Source organism: Vulpes lagopus, chromosome 11 (assembly GCF_018345385.1).
Source record: "Vulpes lagopus strain Blue_001 chromosome 11, ASM1834538v1, whole genome shotgun sequence".
NCBI lineage: Eukaryota > Metazoa > Chordata > Mammalia > Carnivora > Canidae > Vulpes > Vulpes lagopus.
Genome location: NC_054834.1, coordinates 98,122,994 through 98,143,932, shown reverse-complemented (window position 1 = coordinate 98,143,932; position 20,939 = coordinate 98,122,994). Strand labels below are relative to the sequence as shown.

At 46.2% G+C, this 20,939-nt stretch overlaps 2 protein-coding genes across 2 annotated transcripts in view; one reads left to right on the top strand and one right to left on the bottom strand.

Moving 5' to 3' along the window:
• LOC121471696 overlaps positions 1–20,939 on the bottom strand; it is a 77,525-nt gene that overhangs the window by 20,002 nt on the left and 36,584 nt on the right. The gene's annotated exons all lie outside the window — the stretch shown is intronic.
• CHRNA1 (cholinergic receptor nicotinic alpha 1 subunit) lies at positions 888–18,835 on the top strand. The gene is made up of 9 exons (XM_041722809.1): positions 888–1,002; positions 6,485–6,630; positions 6,734–6,778; positions 8,485–8,594; positions 11,094–11,289; positions 11,792–12,029; positions 14,914–15,137; positions 16,298–16,537; positions 16,861–18,835. The coding sequence occupies exons 1-9, from the start codon at positions 960–962 to the stop codon at positions 16,990–16,992; spliced, it is 1,374 nt and encodes a 457-aa protein (XP_041578743.1). The 5' UTR covers positions 888–959; the 3' UTR covers positions 16,993–18,835.

Below are 20,939 nucleotides of genomic sequence, written 5' to 3'. Positions count from 1 at the left end.
TCAGGCTGAGCAATCACTAACTGCTGGCTTTCAGAGTGGTGGTTGTTTTTTTTAACAAAGAAATTGAAGAGCTGAACCACTCTACTCTTTGCTTCCCTGAGAGAGAGGAGGCAGAGAATGGATGGAAGAGAGTAGAAGCCTGGAACTAATGCTTATTCAATGGGACACTTTGCCGCTAATTACGCTTCACTTGAATAACAGTACGTGGGAGGTGGGCAGTTTGCTCCAGCTAATGGTGCACCATGGGACAGGTATTGCCTGATGCGGGGAGGGAGGCTGGAACAGCCACCCCAGGGGCCAATAAAACCAGTTTTATGGAAGAAGCCACCTTTGTTAAAAACCAACCCCAACCACATGTGGAATTCTCCGATGGTAGATTCGGCACCCACCACACTCTTCTCAAGTTCATTCAGTACAAAAGGCCCATGGGCTCCAAGTCTAGAATGAACATTCGTCCTATCCTGTATGTAGAATGTAGACTTCTGTGATTTAGGATGATCAGTGTTTTACACAAACAGCTGAGTATCTACTGAGACCTAGAGACCCTGATCCAAATCATTCCACATAGATGAGGGTCTGGTTTATACAAAAACAGAGGGGGTTGCTCACTATTTAAAGCAATCCATTCCCTACTATAGGTTTGGTTGGGGTTTTTTTTATTATTAAATCTAACTCATGATGCATTTAAAACACAATGCGGTTCACACTCAACGCGTCAAGGGTATAGCAATCATGTAAAGTGAGGCACCCTGTAACACTGTTAGCCCTCAGCAACTCCCCAGGCTCCAAGGCCCTGGGCAGCCCAGCTGTCACTGCCACAAACAGGTGGTGTAAAACAATAGCTCCACTGAGTCGACTCACTTTCCAAACCCTCCAGCAGCCAAGCTTCCAGCCAGAGAGTGCCTGCGAGCAGCACAAGCCACCGCTCTGACCCCAGTCCACACCGGTGTCCACGGCCCATGGAGCCCTGGCCGCTCCTCCTGCTGCTTGGGCTCTGCTCAGGTAAGTGCCAGGGCTGAGGGGCTCTCCAGTGAAGCATCAGAAGTCCCCAGGCCAGTTTCTTGCTTCTTTGATGGGAACACAGAATGGCAGGGCTGTATCAGCCCGAGGCTCCTCTGTCGGTTTTTCACTCCTGCTGGCTTGATTCAGTTTGTGGATAAAGATTGCTAGTTGGTGTTATCCCATTAAAATAGGAGCTGCCGGGTCAAAGTCTATAAAGTGGACATGAAGATCTCTCCCTCCATCAGTGTCTGGCATCGACTCACCCAGCTGATCAGACTCAGCACCCCTTCCACCCTCCCAGAGCGGTTTTCATATTTGAACAACTATAGGGACTCAGAGTGGCATCTTTTAATTACAGACAATATGGTGAACAAGTCCTTTTGCTGCTCTGGGAGATTTCTGATCATGAAGAGGACTGACTGACAGCTACATGTGCCAGAGAGAGAAACCTATGAATAATTGCAACTAAACTCTTTCCATAAGAGATTAAATATTTGGTCTTTTTTTTTAACTTCTGAAGCTTAAAAAAAAAGTTCGTATGAATGCACTTCTGCCTACTGTTTTACTCCATGTGGGTTTGGGTTTGAATTGAAACTATAAAACCTTGCACAGCCCTTGACCTGCATTCCCCTCTGGAATGTGTCACAACACAGCAGCTGAAATGCAATCCTTAATCCCAAACTTCCGGTAGGGGGAAGTAGGAGATGTTTGCTGATTGCTTCATATAAAAGTTTACTGGTGATATCATCCCACCTGAGAAACAAGGCGGCTGACATTCTGTGATTTCTCTTCTCTAATATTGCTCTGACACAAACACAGGCCTTCTGGGCGAAAAAGGTAAAGAGCTTTATTATTGATGTTTTTCAAGGGTAGAGTTCAGGGAAATAATCTAAGCTCAGATAAATTACAGCCTGTGGGATTTGGACTTGAGCCAACCCGAACTGGCCTGATGGTGGTAGTGTGTGTGCAAGAATGCGTGTGTGTCTACGTGTGTGTATGCATGCGTGTGTGAGCACATGCACGTGTGTGTCTACATACACATGCACCTGCAGACATTACACTCAATGAGAATTCTTCAGCGATATGCTTGCACATAAAAATCCTTAAGCAATCTCTTAGGACACCAAAGACTTCTGGAAAACACATATTTACCTATCTAAATAGGTATGTGAGGTATATCCAGATCAAACCTAGAGTTTCCTGGAATCAATTCACATAGAGGATCACAGAAATTTTGAGCTAGATGAGGCAGTCGCACAACTTTGATTTGTTATTACAGAGAAACCGAGGCTGAAAGACATGACCTGCCCGAGGTTACTTAGTTTATAAATGGTGGAATGTGATCAGTGGGAGACTTGGCTTATTACGTGCCTAGTCAGAAAACAGCCTGGAATTGCCAAAAGTAGCAAGAGATACAGCACCAGGTTGAGGTAAGAATGACCCAAAGTGACTGGTAAACATTTCAGAATTCCTTTTGCCCAATCCAGCAGGCTGTTCCTCCATGAAAGCGCAAATCGAACCAGTATGGTACAGAAAGAACACTGTGAAACTGTGGCTGGGTTCCCCTAGTTAGAATCAGTTCTTTGTGGTCAAAATTCTCATTCACATCAAGGACACTTTTTCTTATGCTAGCTTACCATATAATGACCTCTGTTCTACTCACACACCACCTTTCATTACAACCTTTTCTTCTCTTCCATCTCTGGAATCCTAAGGATCGCACTGCCATATTACTTTCCAGCTTGTTCCTAGCTATTTATGTAAATGACAAATGTCAATTTCCATGGGGTAGAAAGACAGGATCCATATCAGATTCACCTCTGAATATCTCAAAGCTCTTAAAGCAATGCTTTGTATACAGTAAAAGCTCAATAAATGCTCGATGAGTGAATTAACGTTACCACCAACTGAATCAAGATTACCCATATGATCTCGCTGAAAAGAAAGACTTTGACATTATTTATTTGTTTGTACGTTTATCAGTTTACACCCTGTCTTTAAGAAGGTATTTACTGTGATTCATGAACTCCACGGAGAACTGGTCCAACTTTCCAGACCACATTGGAGCTGAGGACAGAATCAAAGAATTCTGACTTCAAGTCCTGTATGTTTTCTCTCACTCTGCCCTTTTTCCTTTTTCCTCCCCGCAAAGAGGAAGAAAACAAAAACAAAGCAAAAAAAAGCCCCAAACACCACCAATGAATCCAATCTAAGAAATGGAGACTGGAGACTTCTCCAGAAATTCCTTAGAAATGCCTTAAGGAAGGAGGAAGGTCCCTTGCTATTAGTGAGCCTGAGATAGAAGACATGAATGTCGTTGGAATGCTGGCCAGGCCTGTCTCCCCAGTCCTCCCCTTCTCCCTGGTGGACCAGAGTTGGCCTGCACAGTTTCCCTGCTTCATAGTGTGGGCCATCTGCTCTATCTGATGCTCTCTAGTATGTTCTTCCTGTTAACAGGAAATAAACAGTTACTTAAAAATAAGCAGCCCAGGCAGTGTCAAAGCAATAGTTTCAAACTCAGTGGCCAAGGCACTTGGTGACCCAGGCCAGTACCCTGCCCCCCACCCTGGGCCAGGAAGGGCCTAGGGCGGACAGGTGTGGAGGACAGAGGATTGCCCTGTCTCAGGGGCTCAATAGGGTGACAGCAAAAACTGGATCTTTGAACAACATGGCCCCTTGAAGTATCATCAAATGCAGGTGGTTTGGGCGAGATGTTATGAGTGAGTGCTGCACGTGGATGCTTTTGGGTTCAAAAGGTTTGGTGAGGTAGGTTAGGTCAGGGATTCCATACACAGAGTCCCAGAAGGTCATAATGGAGACATCTAAATACTGAAAGCCTCAAAAATCCAGATGGAAATGATACATTTATCTTGAGGGAGGTAGGAAAAAGCACAGACCTGGGGTCAGACTGCCTGCATTTAGAGTCCCACCTCCAAATAGCTGGGAACCATGAACACAAGCAACTGTCCAAATATCAGTTTTCTCACTTGAAAACTAGTGGTAAAGACTTATCTTGTAGAATTATTATAAGGATTCCATAGAATAATACACATACAGGGCCATCAGTGAAGCTCGACCAACAAAATACACATTTCTTTGTGAGGATGAAAATGTTTCAACTCATTGCACAACACTGGTAACTTCAAGATGATCCAAAGTTCTGGATGAGAAATAGCGGCTGAGAGCAAGGGCTCTGGGCTTGAATCCTGGCTCCACCATTTATGAAATCTGGACAACTCACTCAACCTCTCTATGGGCCAATTTCCTCCTCTGCAAAGTGAGGACAAGAACAGTACCTACCCTACCCAGTTATGAGGATTGAAAATAGTACATATAAAGCACACAGAAGAGCGTCTGCTACGTTAAGTTGGATATGCTAATTATTTTCCTTAATTAATAAAAACAGGAAAAGTAAATACTTTTTACTTATTTTGTTGACCAACTCTCACACTTAGGATTCAAGGAGAAAAATAATAACCTGTCTTAGAGGCAATAGACTCACACTACAGGGGAAAAAAGGAAAGCATCTCACTCATTCCATTTTTAAAGTTGTCTTGGCTGGAGGAGAAGGTATGGTGGCTTCAGCAATAACCTGCGGAAAGGGGAGATCTGGTTACATGCATTAGGGCAACTGGATCGTGTGTCTACTTCCTCTCCTAACCCCGAACAGGCAATCCCCAATCCGCGTAAGGCTTGAGTTACAAAGATCCTTCATAAGGCATTTGTTGGAATTTGGAACGCTTTTTCTCATGGGAATAATGCTAGGCGCAGTTGTGCAGTTTCCAGGACAGCCCACAACACACTCTTGGTATCTCGAGTTAGTGCAGGAGCACAGAGCGAAAGGACAGGGCTCCCTCCAAGCTCTGCCCTAGCCACGGACCTTGGAGACGTCTTCCAGCCTCTCAGATCTCAGGTGAGAATGCAGGTGTGCCTGCCTCACCAGAGGCTGATGAGAACCATGTAACACTAGACATAAAAGGGCGGTGGGGTCTAAGAGGAGTAGGTGACATTGCTCACCATCCTGAAGGGAAATGCAGTAAAGATTCCTAGGAGTCACTCATGCTCCAGATAGTAGCCCCAGATCCAGGTCAGAAAAGCACACGGTTTTTACTCTATGCTCACTTAACATGGATGTATACTCACCAGCAGTAACTTTATTTTTTTAATTACAGAAAAATACACAGTATATCGAATTTGCCGTGGTAAAATATACGTTATGTAAAACCACCATTTTTAAAAAGATTTATTTATTCACAAGAGGCACACGCACAGAGAGAGAGAGAGAGGCAGAGACATAGACAGAGGGAGAAGCAGGTTCCATTTAGGGAGCCTAATATGGGACTCGATCCAAGGACCCTGGGATCATGCCTTGAGCCGAAGGCAGACACTCAACCGCTGAGCCACCCGGGCGTCCCTAAAATTACCATTTTAAAGTGTATGATTCAGTGGCATTAAGTACATTCACAATGTTATGCGACCATCACTGCTATCTAATTCCAGAACATTTTCATCAGCCCAAAAGGAAACCCTGTACCCATGTACCCAGTAACAGTTACCCCCCTCCCTGTTCCCTCAGTCCCTGCTAACGACTAATCTGCTATCTCTATGGATTTACCTATTCTATTTCATAGAAGTGTAATCCTACAATATGTGCCCCTTTGTGTTTGATTTCTCTCACTTGGCATATGTTCTCAGGGCTCATCCACATTGTAGCATAAATCAAAACTTCATTCATTTTTATGGGTAATACCCACTGCACGGATATGCCACAATTAGCCCATCCATTATCTGCTGATGGACATTCGGATCGTGTCGATCTTTTTTAGCTCTTATGGATAGTGCTTCCGTGAACACGGGTGAACAAGTTTCCGTGTGGACAGTCCTTTGGGGGATATTCCTGGGAGTGGGATCGCTAGGTCAGATGGTCACTCCGCATGGAAGCCGTGTGCCAACCTGTCTCCCCCAGCGGCTGCACCGTTTCACATTCTCACCAGCAACACACGAGGGCCCCAGAATGTCACCAATATTTAGTGTTTTTTGATTTTGTGAATTCTTGCCATCCTAGTGGGTATGAACCGGCATCAATTTTTGGCTGTTCAGAGCATTGTGAGAGCTGAGGCCAGCCAACCGGAGATTTCATTACCCCAAGACTAGACTCTGAAATACGGAGACTGACTTTTGTGTGGACTCTTCTCCTTGTGTGTGTGCACCGAGCAAACCTGATTCCACCAGCAGCTGTATTAAGGAATGTCATCTGTTCAAAGCACAAGTGTCATGATAATCTGGCACACCCACTGGGAAGGGACCACACCAGCAGCTGCGACTGGAAAGGAACTTAGAACCAGAAAAGCTGCACTGGGAGCCCTTCAACACGGGGGCCTGCGTGCCTTCCATTAGCTGGTCACGCCTCCATTACTCATGTCAGGGTTTGTGGAGGGTGGGGAGCGGAATCTGACAGCATGTGTGTCGTTTGCTGTCCCAGCTGGCGTCGTCGTGGGCTCTGAACATGAGACCCGCCTGGTGGCAAAGCTATTTGAAGATTACAACAGTGTGGTTCGGCCAGTGGAAGACCACCGCCAGGCTGTGGAGGTCACCGTGGGCCTGCAGCTGATACAGCTCATCAACGTGGTGAGACAGCAGCCCTCGGGGCTCCCCACGCCTCTCACCCTAGAGCACCCTCCCCTCTGCTCCCCTCCTTACCCCTAAAGATGGGGTCTTATCTTTTTTTCAGGATGAAGTCAATCAGATTGTGACAACCAATGTGCGGCTGAAACAGGTATACAGCTAGATAAGTGCGTTGATGTCAACTGTATTCAGTCTGGAATGTAACCTGGGCCCAGAGGGGATCAATCTGGGTAACGGGGATGCATACCAACATGATGGAAGTAAATATTTCCGTGTCATGGGATTATGGGTCATATTTGCTGGTACCTGTGTGTGTGTGTGTGTGTGTGTGTGTGTTTGTTTTTTTTTTTTACTTTGTGCTTTGTGCATGTTAGTTCACTAGGCTACCGCAAACAAAGCCACAGATAAAGAAATTTATCTTCTTGCACTTCTTGGGGCCAGAAGTCCAGAATCAAGGTACTGGCAGGACTGGTTCCTTCTGAGGGTTGTGAGGGGGAATCTGCTGCAGGCTTTCCTTCTTTGCATATAGTTGGCCAAAGTCACGTTTGCATGGCATTCTTCCTGAATGCGTGTGTCTTCAAATGTCACCTTCTTTAGGGACATGACTCATGTTGGATGAGGGCCTACCTCAATGACCTAATGTTTTTTTTAAAGATTTTACTTATTTATTCATGAGAGACAGAGAGAGAGAGAGGCAGAGACACAGGCAGAGGGAGAAGCAGGCTCCATGCAGGGAGCCCGACGTGGGACTCGATCCCGAGACTCCAGGATCATGCCCTGAGCCAAAGGCAGACTCTCAACCACTGAGCCACCCAGGTGTCCCTCAATGACCTAATTTTAACCTAATTACCTTGATCAAGACCCTATCTCCAAGTAAAGTTATATTCTGAGGTCCTGGGGATTAAGACTTCAACATACAAATTTGGGGGGAGATGGTTTAGTTCGTGACCTTGTGTCATCTGAATGTGCTGCACTGGACACACATTATTTTTATAATGTAGGAGAACACAGAATTTTTTTAAAAGATTTTTTATTCATTTATGACAAACACACAGAGAGAGGCAGAGACACAGGCAGAGGGAGAAGCAGGCTCCATGCAGGGAGCCCGACGTGGGACTCGATCCCGGGTCTCTAGGATCACACCCTGGGCTGAAGGCGGTGCTAAACCACTGAGCCACCAGGGCTGCCAGAAAATAGAATATTTTTAAAAGATGACGTTGCCTCCTTGAGGGAAATGTTCACAATAGGGTCATTCTCCTATGGGCAGTGGTGGGTAGTGTGACATGGCAAGATGTGCCACCACCCAGGGGCATAACCTGGGGTACTTTGTTTCCCCATCTGTAAAATGGGGTCAATAATCACTCTTCCCTCATAGGATTGTTGTGAAGACTAAATCATGAATATATGTAAAATGTTCAGAACAGTGCCTGCATGGAGTCAGTACTATAGGAGTGTTGGCTGTTATCATTTATTAAAGTAAAGCTTTAGTTAAGCTGAATTCTGAATCAAATCTTTTTTACTAGAGCACAATTTTTGTCAATATCTGAACTATCATACCCATCAGAACTCTTGATAACCTTAGATTTTATTTATTTCTGAAAGTTTTATGTATCTTAGAGAGAGAGTGAGAGTGAGCGAGTGAGCGAGAGCAGGGAGGAGGGGCAGAGCAAGAGGGAGAAAGAGTCTCAAGCAGACTCTGCGCCAACCCAGGGCTACATCCCATCATGATGTGAACCAAAATCAAAAGTCGGACACCCAACTGACTGAGCCACCCAGGTGCCCCTTGATAACCTTAGGATTTTTTTAAAAAAAATGTTTTTTAAGCTCTTTTTATTAGTGAAATATCTTCATTTCTAGCAATGGGTGGATTACAACCTAAAATGGAATCCAGAGGACTATGGTGGCGTGAAAAAAATTCACATTCCCTCGGAAAAGATCTGGCGCCCAGACCTCGTTCTCTATAACAAGTAAGCAAAGCAGACAGGCTGCGGAGGGCGACATTCTTGGGGCAGGTGGAGCCCAAGTGCCCTATCGGAAGGGCTGCCACTCTCAGTATGCTTCTCACCAGCGTTCACATTAAATAACCCTTAAAAACCAAGAGCCAAGTTGACATGCTAGGGGTGCCATATGGTGTCTCGTGTTATGAATAGAAACAATTATCAGAGCCAAATTGAATCGGGGCTGTGGGGTGGGGGGCATTTAATCCCCGAGAGCTCCTGAAGGGTGTATGGCAACTATCCAAGGAACCCAAATTCATATAATTGAGTTCCTTGGAATTAAATGTCCTTCCTACCAATAGGTCTGAACCTCCCGGGGTTGTTATCCATCACAGCCTCACGGCATCCCAAGACATCGTGTGCTGCTGATGGCCCGGGATGCCTGCGTAGCCCATCCACTGGGCTCCGTGACAGACTGCATGTTGTGAAATTATAATGTGATTCAAGACACTCTGGTTTAATGACAGGTTCATTATCATACGCCCTTCATTTGTCAGGGAATGTTCATTTCAAAGAGCATCCTTCCCAGGGAGGAGCATCGGCCGTCGGCCTAGAGGATTTGCAGTCTGACATTCTGCAGCGGGTGTCGGTCGGTCCAAGCAGGCTGCGCCTTCTAGCAGGGTGACCAGGGAGGGCCGCAACGGCTTGGGAATGGAAATGACACCCTTTAAGACCGCCCCTCCTACACTGACTTTCTACTACATATTTCCCAATTATACCTGCGATTCAAGCTTGAGTCAAATTATCCAATCATTTGTGTAACCTTTTTGGACAAATACGCTGAGAGAGCAGAGTGTCTTGTGTTAAGTTTCTCTTTCAGTAAGAATCTAAGAGAAGCAATTAAAATCCTCAGGTCCTCTTGACAAGCTCCCTTAGAAACACCCTGGTGTGGAGAGAACCGTGTTTTGCTTGCTTATAGAGGCAGATCTAGATGATCCTGTGGCCCTCTGCTCTTTGGGGCTCTTTTGAGAAGGTTCAAAACCAGTTTTTTTGGATAGAGCCTCACTTCTGTCCCAGGGAAAAATCAGTGGGAAGAAAATCTCTTGAATTATGAAGTGAGGCACCGATATATGCCATATGTCCCTGAAAGTCCCCCAGGGCAGACCCCACCCACCTGTTCAGCATCTATTCTAATACCTTTGGCCAACGCTCCAAGACACAGGCTGTTTGGAGTCAAGTGGACTGCCCACCAAATATGGCCTGCACAAGTGGCTTATTATTTTATATTATCTACCACGGTAGATTATTTATTTATTTTTAAATTAGAAAAAGATTTTATTTATTTGAGAGCGAGAGAGGGAGAGCGCACAAGCAGGGCGGGGGTGGTCAGAAGGAGAGGGAGAAGCAGGCTCCTTGCTGAGTGGGGAGCCCAAACACATGGGGCTTGATCCCAGGATCCTAGGGTCATGACCTGAGCCAAAGGCAGTGCTTAACTGACTGAGCCACCCAGGTGCCCTTCTACTATGGTGGACTTTTTTAAAAAATTTTTAAAATTTATTTATGATAGTCACAGAGAGAGAGAGAGAGACAGAGGCAGAGACATAGGCAGAGGGAGAAGCAGGCTCCATGCACCGGGAGCCCGACGTGGGATTCGATCCCGGGTCTCCAGGATTGTGCCCTGGGCCAAAGGCAGGCGCTAAACCGCTGCGACCCCCAGGGATCCCTATGGTGGATTTTTAAAATGAAACTTAGTGCCAACATCTGATAATTGAAAAATATCACATTAAACTCTGGAGTTTTGTCTCTCTAGAAAAATCCCTATTCACAAACATGGATATTTTGGATTTTTAAAAAATCTAGATTTCCAGCTTCCGAGGAAGAAACCAAGTATCTGGCAGTATTAGGCCTTCACTCACAAGAGGACACTACCGCAAAGCTGAGTGGTGCCCTCCTGAGAGGAGAGAAGGCTCTCCCCTCACCCCTCACCCCTCACGCCTTCCTCAGCTGCCTGGCCCTGGAGGCATCTGAGTTTGTGTCTCCACCCTGAGTTCTAGATATTTCTGAAAAAGAAAACAGAACCCTTCTTTATCTCTTTACCATAGTCATGAGCCACTGGACGTGTTTTTATTCAAAATTCCTGGTTTTCTTTCCCAATTAACTTTCCAAGTATATTGGGGAAGGGATAGATGGAGATCAACACTACAAATACTACTGAGAACTGGGAAAAACACATCTGGTATATAGTGTTACCTGTTATTTCTTTAAAACTGTAGATTCCCAGGTTCTCCCCCAGATATTCCAATTTAGTGCTTAGATGGTGCTCAGAAAACTATATTTTAAACAAACACCCCAGTGATTATCAGACAAATTTGGGAAATGCTGCCATGAATAAAAAGTGACACTGCACGAATGAAAGCATCTATAATTAGCACCTGAATAATTAACAGCTGTCTCCTGCTAACATCCCCAAGCAGAACTGAAGGCTCATCCGTCACTTAGAGTCATGTTCCTCTTTGATCCCAATTGCAGTGCAGATGGTGACTTTGCCATTGTCAAGTTCACCAAAGTGCTCCTGGACTACACGGGCCACATCACATGGACACCTCCGGCCATCTTCAAAAGCTACTGTGAGATCATTGTCACCCACTTTCCCTTTGACGAACAGAACTGCAGCATGAAGCTGGGCACCTGGACCTATGACGGCTCGGTGGTGGCCATCAACCCGGTAGGCGCCAACCTCACTTGATGAGGCTGGATGCGGGAGAAGCGTAATCCAGGTGTCCAACTCTGCCCCTCCAGAGTCGCAGGCTCTCAGCACCAGTTAGAACTTTGGGGATGATCTAATTCAGCGGTTCTTTTTTTTTTTTTTAATTCAGCGGTTCTCAATTGATGGGTGTGCATGGGTACACCCGGGAGCTTACAGAAATTCCTATGCCCCGGCTCGGTCCCAGGAATTTTGGCTTCATCAGTCTGGGGTGGGACTAAAGCACGGAGATGTAGTCAAGCTCCCACGTGACTTGAATGTGCAGTCAACGTGGAGGATCCCAGTAGTCCAAACTCCTCTTATCTTATAGGAAAAGGCTCTAAGACCCCAAACTGGAAGAGATCCTCCTGGGTTCCTTCCTGGGTATGTGACGGCACTGGACTCTGTTGTCTAGTGCAGCTGAGAGTGAAACCCAGCCCTCCTCAGGGTGACACAGCTTTTCAGTTTCATTTCATCTTCTTAGGAAAGCGACCAGCCTGACCTGAGCAACTTCATGGAAAGTGGAGAGTGGGTGATCAAGGAGTCCCGGGGCTGGAAGCACTGGGTGTTTTATGCCTGCTGCCCCTCCACCCCCTACCTGGACATCACCTACCACTTCGTCATGCAGCGCCTGCCCCTCTACTTCATCGTCAACGTCATCATTCCCTGCCTGCTCTTCTCCTTCTTAACCGGCCTGGTGTTCTACCTCCCTACGGACTCAGGTGGGTGTAGATGCTGTGGCCGCTATTTGTGGATCCCGCTGGGGTGTAGACTCTGCTGTTGCCACTGGCACATCCCATGCTGTTGTTTTGGGGGAAGCCATAAATAATCATGCGCTAATAAACAAATACAGGCGGACAGGCCCAAATCATCACGACTGGGAAGACGCACTTCCTGAGTGGCCACTTTCAGTGGCGAGTCACCGTGGGTAGCGCTCGCAGCTGGAGCAGTCTACGGGGCGGGCACAGGTGGACGTGACCCTGGAGGCGCACACACACAGCGCAGTCGAGTTAAAATGCATAACCACCAGTACTTGCTGAGTACTTACGGTGTGCCCAGAAACGTGCCGGGTAATGCTTGGGTCACAGGTCACTCCCCCTATGGCACCACTTGCTATATGCTGGTGAATCCAAGTCTGGCCTTTTTTGCCCACTGCTTGACACTTGAAAATAGCTTCTGCGTGTCTGTTTTCCAGCTGGCAGTATCTTTATCCATGAGACCATACTTCCCAAGTGGCAATTCTCTCTCACATATCAGCCTGGGCAACTTCCCTACCTCCTACCGGGTAATCACACTGTGACATAATTTCATCAAAGACCAACAATCCACAGCAAAGGGGAAAAGGGGGCACGAGTGCCTGCTTGAAGGCACTGCTCATAAACAATTTAGGGCAGACAAGTAGGGACAAAGAAAGGTGGTCCCAACAGTCATCAAACTTATGACAGGTAACAATTATATCAAAATGATAAACACACAGACACAAGCCCAACTTTTTTTTTTTTAAGATTTTATTTATTTATTCATGAGATATACAGAGAGAAAGAGGCAGAGACACAGGCAGAGGGAGAAGCAGGCTCCATGCAGGGAGCCCAATGCGAGACTCGATCCCAGGACTCCAGGATCAGGCCCTGGGCTGAAGGCAGGTGTTCAACTGCTGAGCCACCCAGGTGTCCCCCAAGTCCGACTTTCTAACAAGGAAAAAGGAAAAAAGATTCATATGCGCTCACTCATTCAACATATTTGCTGAACAATTATTATGTGGCAGGGCCACAGTAGAGAATAAGAGAGAATTTGCCCAACAAGGGGTGCCCATCTGGCTCAATCAGTAAAACATGCAATTCTCGATCTCAGGGTTGTGAGTTCAAGCCCCATATTGGATATAAAGATTACTTAAATAAATAAATACAATCTTAAAAAAAAAAGAATTTGCCCCACAGAATGCATGTTGTACTTACAACTGTATTTATTTTTAAACAAATGATCACAAACACAATCTTTGTTTTTTGACTTTCTAATCAAATGAAGCTTCTTAAAGTGAAGGGATAAAATGCCAGGCAGGGTAATATGGAAACCAATCAGAGTTTCTGTAAATGTGAAATGATTTAGGCTTGAAAAGCATTTAGAACAGTGGGAATGCTTGATAAATTATTATTAATTGAGAAATTTGGTATAACTTGATCACTATTTCATATTTATAATTCTGCCCTTTTTTTTTTTTCACTTTTAAAAACTTTCCTACCCACTAGGTAGACTTCTCCTCACTGGGTAGAATTGATTATTTCTTGTTTGCATCCACTCTGTATCCTGTAGATACTCCTAGCATCTGGAAGCATCCAGTATGGGAGGAGAATAGGGCAACCCAAGGGTTTCCCAAAGTGAACGGCAAGATCAGCCCCAGGAAAGTCCCTTCCAAAGTCTCTTTAATGGGGCACCTGGGTGGCTCAGTGGTTGAGTGTCTGCCTTTGGCTCAGGTCATGATCCCGGAGTCCTGGGATCGAGTCCCACATCAGGCTCCCTGCAGGGAGCCTTCTCCCTCTGCCTGTGTGTCTGCCTCTCTGTGTCTCTCATGAATAAATAAATAAAATCTTTAACAACAGCAACAACAACTGCATCTAAGGTGGTCAGTCCCCACAAAAATACTCCAGTGCCATTTAGCCCCTCCTTCTTTGCTTGCCACACCAAGACTCTACCAACAACTCAACAGGGAGTTGTTTCCCTGAAAGTATATGGCCTGGTGAAAATATCTTGGGGCAGGGAAATCCCAAATTACCCTCTTAGATGAATTTGAAAAACTAAGTAGTTCGTTGGTTTTGATCCTGTACCTTCCTTTCCTAACGACAAAATGACACGCCTACTTCTGGGTCGCCCATCCACTGGTGGGTACCAAGTAGGTCAGGTTCAGTTTTGGAAGGTTTATGACATTCTGCTGTAGACGGAAAAACTACCACCTGGAGTCTAGCTTGTCACTCAGCTTGGTGCACTTGGTTCCTGAGTTCTTCCAAGCAACAGAATTCTGGAATATCAAGGGTAGATCACTAACTGCTGGGCAGCCTCTAGTGAGAAACGCCTGCCACTTGCCATTGTCAGCACACTTAACGGTCCTTACGGTCTCACAGGACCAAATTCTGCTTAAGAGATTTCCCCAGCATCATGTGGGCCACATTGCTCTCACCCTTGGGTTCTGTGGTACATGAGTTTGCTAGAGCTGCCATAACACAGTACCCCGACTGGGTGGCTTAGGCAACAGGAATCTATTTCCACACAGTTCTGGAAGTCAGGATGTCAGCAGGTTTGGCTTCCTCTGAGGCTTCTCTCCTTGGCCTGCAGATGGCTGCCTTCTCCCTGTGTCTTCACCTGGTCTTTCCTCCGTGTGTGTCTGTGTCCTAATCTCTTCTTCCTAGAAGGACACCAGTCTTACTGGATGAGGGCCCTCCCTAACGAGCTCATTTTGACTTAATAACCTCTTTAAAGGCCTCGTCTCCAAATGTAGTCACTGAGGTGCTGAGACTGAGGGCTTCCACAGAGAAAACTGAAGGGTACGACGATTCAGCCCATGAGTCAGCCCATAACAAACGCATGCTTGTACCTCTTCCTCATTTTGTCCAGGAGAGAAGATGACTCTAAGCATCTCTGTCCTGCTGTCTCTAACCGTGTTCCTCCTGGTCATCGTGGAGCTGATCCCTTCCACCTCCAGCGCCGTGCCCTTGATTGGGAAGTACATGCTGTTCACCATGGTGTTTGTCATTGCGTCCATCATCATCACCGTCATCGTCATCAACACACACCACCGCTCCCCCAGCACCCACGTCATGCCCGACTGGGTACGCAAGGTGAGTGAGCGAGGCCCTGCAAAGTCTCGCCCTCCAGAACGCGGCCGGTGGAATTCTGGCTAACACTCGTGGGTACTTAGGACCTGAGAGTCCTTTCTGGGGATTTTTAGGGGATTTCTGGAAGGAACTTCCTTTAGCCTCTTTCTAGGGATAAATAACTCATGTAATCTCTCCAGACACAGAAGAAAAACAGAATTACCAGCCCCCTTCAAATTCAAGCTTAAATAATCTCTTCGATGAGAGAACGTGAATAAATCACTTTTTCTTCAGATGCTGTGAAATTCTTGAGATTTCTGTTCATATGTCTTCCAATCTCTGAACAGACTGCTTATATTTTGTGGGGAAAATCATCTGCCGAGAATAGAATAAGGGCTAGAGATGGAGGGAGTGCTTGACAAGAAATTGTCAAAGAGTGAGTTTGAGTAAGGGACTTGGTCTCAAATATTTACATTATTGAAATTTAAAATGTGTTAACATTTCAAATATGTCAGTTTTTAAAATAAAACTTCACAGAGACGCTAACGTCCAGGGTCTTTTCTATGGAATGCAAAAGCTTTGTCATGAATTGACAGAGACACTGCTGCTTGCAACGTATCCTGTGGGGAAGATAATCAGGCCCTGCATCTATAAAGACTCTTAGGACCCCTGGCAACCCCTATGTTGCATTTCTTCAGGAACAAGAAATAGAAGAAAACGGTGTAGCTGTGAAGGAGGCCGGACCCTTATATATTCTTTTAGCCAGGAAGACCTTTTCTTTAATCATACTGTCCTGCTAACACATCACTGGCTTCTCATCGAGTCCAATAGCTGCACACAGGCTCTCTCCAGTGGCGAACTGCTCACATTACAGAATCATCTCTATTGACTATAGTCATCTGACAGGCCACAGGGTATGCCTGAAGGAATCTTTGAGAAAATCTCGTGTAGTCCTTTTATTTTATTTTATTTTATTTTATTTTATTTTATTTTATTTATTTTATTTTATTATTTATTTTTATTTTTATTTTTTTTAGTCCTTTTATTTTAAAGACAAAGAGGCTAAGGCCCAGAGAAGCCGAATGACTTGTCCAGAGTCACACTGCTAAATTCAAAGTTAGAGTCTGATACTTGCTTGCCCTGCTGGCAATAATTCTCATGCATGGATTTCTTTTTTATGTTAGGTTTTTATCGACACTATCCCAAATATCATGTTCTTCTCCACAATGAAAAGACCATCCAGAGAAAAACAAGACAAAAAGATTTTTACGGAAGACATTGACATTTCCGACATTTCTGGGAAGCCAGGGCCTCCACCCATGGGTTTCCACTCTCCCCTGATCAAACACCCCGAGGTAAAAAGTGCCATTGAAGGAGTCAAATACATCGCAGAGACGATGAAGTCAGAGCAGGAGTCCAATAATGTAAGTTCTATGGTTTGAAACCCACACCTCCAGGTTTGGATGATCAAACACTTGACCACGGATGGGCGGGTTTGTCTTGATGGGTAGGCTGGCATGCAAGAGGCTGCTGCTGACCTGTGATGTGCATCAGTGACCATCTAGCTCTAAGCCGCTGAGCCATCCCATTGTGAACCATCTTTTGGAAAATAAAGATCACAATGCCAGCCAAGGGATGTCAAGGGCTTTGAGATCTACAGTTGAATGGGCCATAGACGATGCATAACATGAACACTGTGTGTCGAATGACCACCTTTAGGAAATTCTAACACTTTTCTCTCTCCCAGGCGGCTGAGGAATGGAAGTACGTTGCAATGGTGATGGACCACATCCTCCTTGGAGTCTTCATGCTCGTCTGTATCATTGGAACCCTGGCTGTGTTTGCAGGTCGGCTCATTGAATTAAATCAGCAAGGATGAGCAGAGCTGAGCACCGCACAGAGCAGAGAAAGGCGGGGAAGACAGGAAGATCTGTCTACTTTGATACAAGCTCATTTACCAGACATATAATTTTCTGTATTTATGATTAATGCCAATGACTTATATTTACATAAGTTTATGGCCTCAAGTATTTACACGTTGCTTCTCCTTCAAACCTGCTCTGTCTGCCTGGAGAATGAGCCTGTTTTAGTAAATGAAATAGATCACTAACAGGAACTATTCATTTCCAAAGGCATCTGGAAGAGTTTTGCCCAGAATAACCAGAATAACAGGTTTTCTATTGGTATGTTTTTTTTTAAGTTTTTAAAGCAAAGAATGTACCCTTTGCTTAAAAGTCAGTTTTGCACCTACAAATAAGCCCATCTGCCAGTCCCCAAGAGATAAAGCATTTCATTCAGAGAGAAACTTTAGAAAGGCAAGAGGTAAATTCGAGAACAGCCACCAAGATGCAAACTGCATCAAAACCCCAAACTTTAAAGCAGATTTCTAGAACTGGGAGGTGAGGGAAGGGCTTCCCAGTCTAACACAGCACCTCAGTGTGGTGCTCAGGACTTGAGGAACATAGCCAGCTAGTTTCCTGAGCTATACTGAGTGTGAGGGCCAGGCACTGTGAGAATCATCTCACAAATGTGGTTTTATTCCATCCTCCTGACTTTTCATGCTGTCCCCATTTTACAAGTGAGGCAACTGCACTTGAGAAGCTGAAGCTCATTGCCCAAGCTAGCAAGTGGAAGAACTGAGAGTTGAAACCAGACAAAATGTGGATTCAAAGCAGCTCACGGCTGGGTCAGCTCATCTGTTCACTAGCTCCTGTGGCCCCTTCCCACCTGACCTAGGCCATCCTGTAGCTCTGCTCTGGGTTCTGAGAGCTTCAGTCTTAGTGTCAACCACCTTTCTGCCTTCCCAGTTAAACCTCCTGGCCTTTCCCCTCCCCATTCCTCAGGCAGTCATGTTTGGGGTTTTAGTTCTATCAGTGAAATCAGAAATGTATGCACATATCACCACCATTTCTAAAATTCCAGACAAGTGAACAGGAGAGAAAATGATTTTTCTTCATAGCCACTTCCCAGCCACAACATAGTTCACTCCAGAAGTGGAAAGGGGGTAGCCCTGGGCTCTAGGTGGCCTGTCAGAACCCAGGTGGCTTCAAGCTGCTTCTCCAAGGAATTCTCAAGCACACACCCATGGTAGGGCACAGTGCCTTCGTTTTAGAGTAAAGTCAAGGCAAAACAGTTTGGTGGTTCCTCAAAACACTCAAAGAATTGTCATACGATCCAGTAACTCTACTCCTAGGGAGATAACCCACCAGAAGTGAAAGCAGGGACTTGAACACACCCTTGTATGCCAATGTTCACAGCAGCATTATTTATGATACCAAAAGGTTTCAGAAACAACCCGAGTGTCCATCAGTGGAAAAGCAGTATATACATACTATGGAGTATAATTCAGCCTTAAAGAGGAACGAAATTCTGATGTATATTACAATTTGGATCGACCTTGAAGACATGCTTGATGAAATAAGCCAGACGCAAAAGGACAAATCCCATGATCCCACTTAAATGGGGTACCTAGAAAAAGCAAATCCATAGAGAGAGAAAGTAGAATAGAGATTGCCAGGGTTTTAGGGGGAGGGGTGAGTTAGTGATCACTGGGTAGAATTTCAGATTGGGATGATGGGAAAGTTCTGGAACAGACAGTGGCAATGGTTGCACGCCATTGTGAATATACTTAATGCCACTGAATTGTACACTTAAAAATGGTTAAGATGGTAAATTTTAAGCATATTTTGACACAATTAAAAATAAAGAATGAAAATAATGGTAAAAACCTGTCACATTATATATATATGTTTACCACAGTTAGATGCCAAAAAAGATGGGACGCCTGGGTGGCTCAGTGGTTGAGTGTCTGCCGTTGGCTTAGGTCATGATCCTGGGATCCTAGGATTGAGTTTCCTATGGGGCTCCCCATGTGAAGCCTGCTTCTCCCTCTGCCTATGTTTCTGCCCCCCCCCTCTCATGAATAAATAAAATCTTTAAAAAAGAAAAAAAAGACAGATGACCAAAAAAGAATTTGCTCTTTGCCTAATCTGGTCTACTCTCCCAGGACTGACTATTGATTTGGAGAAGGAACTGAAAAGTCACTTCCATTCTCCTTGTCTTAAGGATGAGGAAACAAAGTCTTAGGGAAGTGACCTCCCTCAGGTCACAGAGTGATGTGATAACAAACCAGATCTCCAAACTCTGTTCTTGCCCTATGTCCGTTACATCAAATAACCCCTCTTCCCCCACAAAGCAAAGCTCCCCATCACATACCCCTTGGCCCAGCAGAGCCAGCCTAAGTGGATGCCACAGTGCTGCGGCATGTAGCTCCATCAGCCACTAAATATGTCCCATCAGTCTGTCACCATGTCAAAGGCTTTCATCTGGGGCACCAGGGTGGCTCAGTGGTTGGATGTCTGCCTTCGGCCCAGGGCGTGATCCTGGAGACCCGGGATCGAGTCCTGCATCGGGCTCCCGGCATGGAGCCTGCTTCTTCCTCTGCCTGTGTCTCTGCCTCTCTCTTTCTCTCATGAATAAATAAGTAAATAAATTTTTAAAAAAGGTTTTCATCTTTGGAATCTCTTCCCTTAGTGTGGGCTTGGTCTCCAGAAAACCACTGACACAATGGGAAGGGAGGCAGGGGGTGCTGGGATCTGTCTCCCCACTGAGGGGCGAGAGGCGTTTGCTGAGGGCCTGGCCCCCCTGTGCCCACCCGTGCAGCTCTGTCGATGAGGGTGTCTGCATAGCAGGAGGCCTTCTTGGGAAGTAAGGAGCATCCTGGAACCGTGACACAGGCAGGTAAGTGCTGATGGGGGTGCATTTACAGACTGAGGGTGGACGCAGAACTATCCAGAGCTCTGATCTTTAGGTCTCCTCTTTTTCTGCCCCTAGGTGTCAGAACTGGGAGGTTGTTTTTGTGTTGTTGTTGTTGTTGTTTTTTAAATCAGAAATTATGTTAACATTTAAACAAATCAGATGGAGTCATCAGGGAGCGATTTTGAGGCTGGGTGGCAGGTGGCAGTGTTGGCTTCGGCCACTAGGGACCACATGGCCATTGTATTCCTCCTGGGGGTAGTGGCGCCAGGCAGAGGGGCTCAGGCATCCTCGCCCGCTGCCCCCCTAAACCTACCCCACCTTAGGAACCGGGTCTTGTCTTCAAGCCTCAGTTTCTTCCCCTGGCTCTCAAACCACCATGTTCGAGGTCATTTCTCCCACAGCTGCTACTTGAGCTCTAGGCCCACGCCTGTTCTTGGGCCGCCGCAGCCACCTGAGGTCTCTCCCCCCACCTCTACCCAAATTCCTCCAGTCCCACCACTCAGGGCTGTCCCTTGCCCAAGGGAGAGTCTCTGCTGCCCGGGTTTTCCAACTAAACCTCCTTCCTGCTGGCCAAGGGCTTCCCCCACCACCACCCACCTTCCGATCACTGCTGCCGGAGGTTATGCTCCTATTCCTACAGCCTGAGTTCTCTGACTCTTGCCCCCAAACTCGCCCCATGCTGCCACCTACCACCACCTGCGTATACCAGTCACCACAGCCATGGTCTCTCCTGCACCTGTGCCATTGCCTTAATTTCTTCCCATCCCCCCTGCTGGGTCTGTCCTCACTGCAGCCCATGTTCTCCCTCTGTGGCAGCCCAAGGTCGGTCTCAACGCTCCCCTTCATAGCTCTTCCCCCCTTTCCTGCCTGCTGATTTACCCCGGCCTCCCAGCTGGGTGGCTTGGTCTTTCCCCCACTCCTCATCCTGTCACTGTCACCACTGCGCTGCAAGAGCCAGGCAGGGGTGGGTTGGGGCCCCGAGCATGGTGCCACCTGCTGGGGTGCGGCCACAGATGGGGGGAGGGTAGCAGGCTCTGAGACTGCCCTCGGGAGGATCTCCAGCAGCTC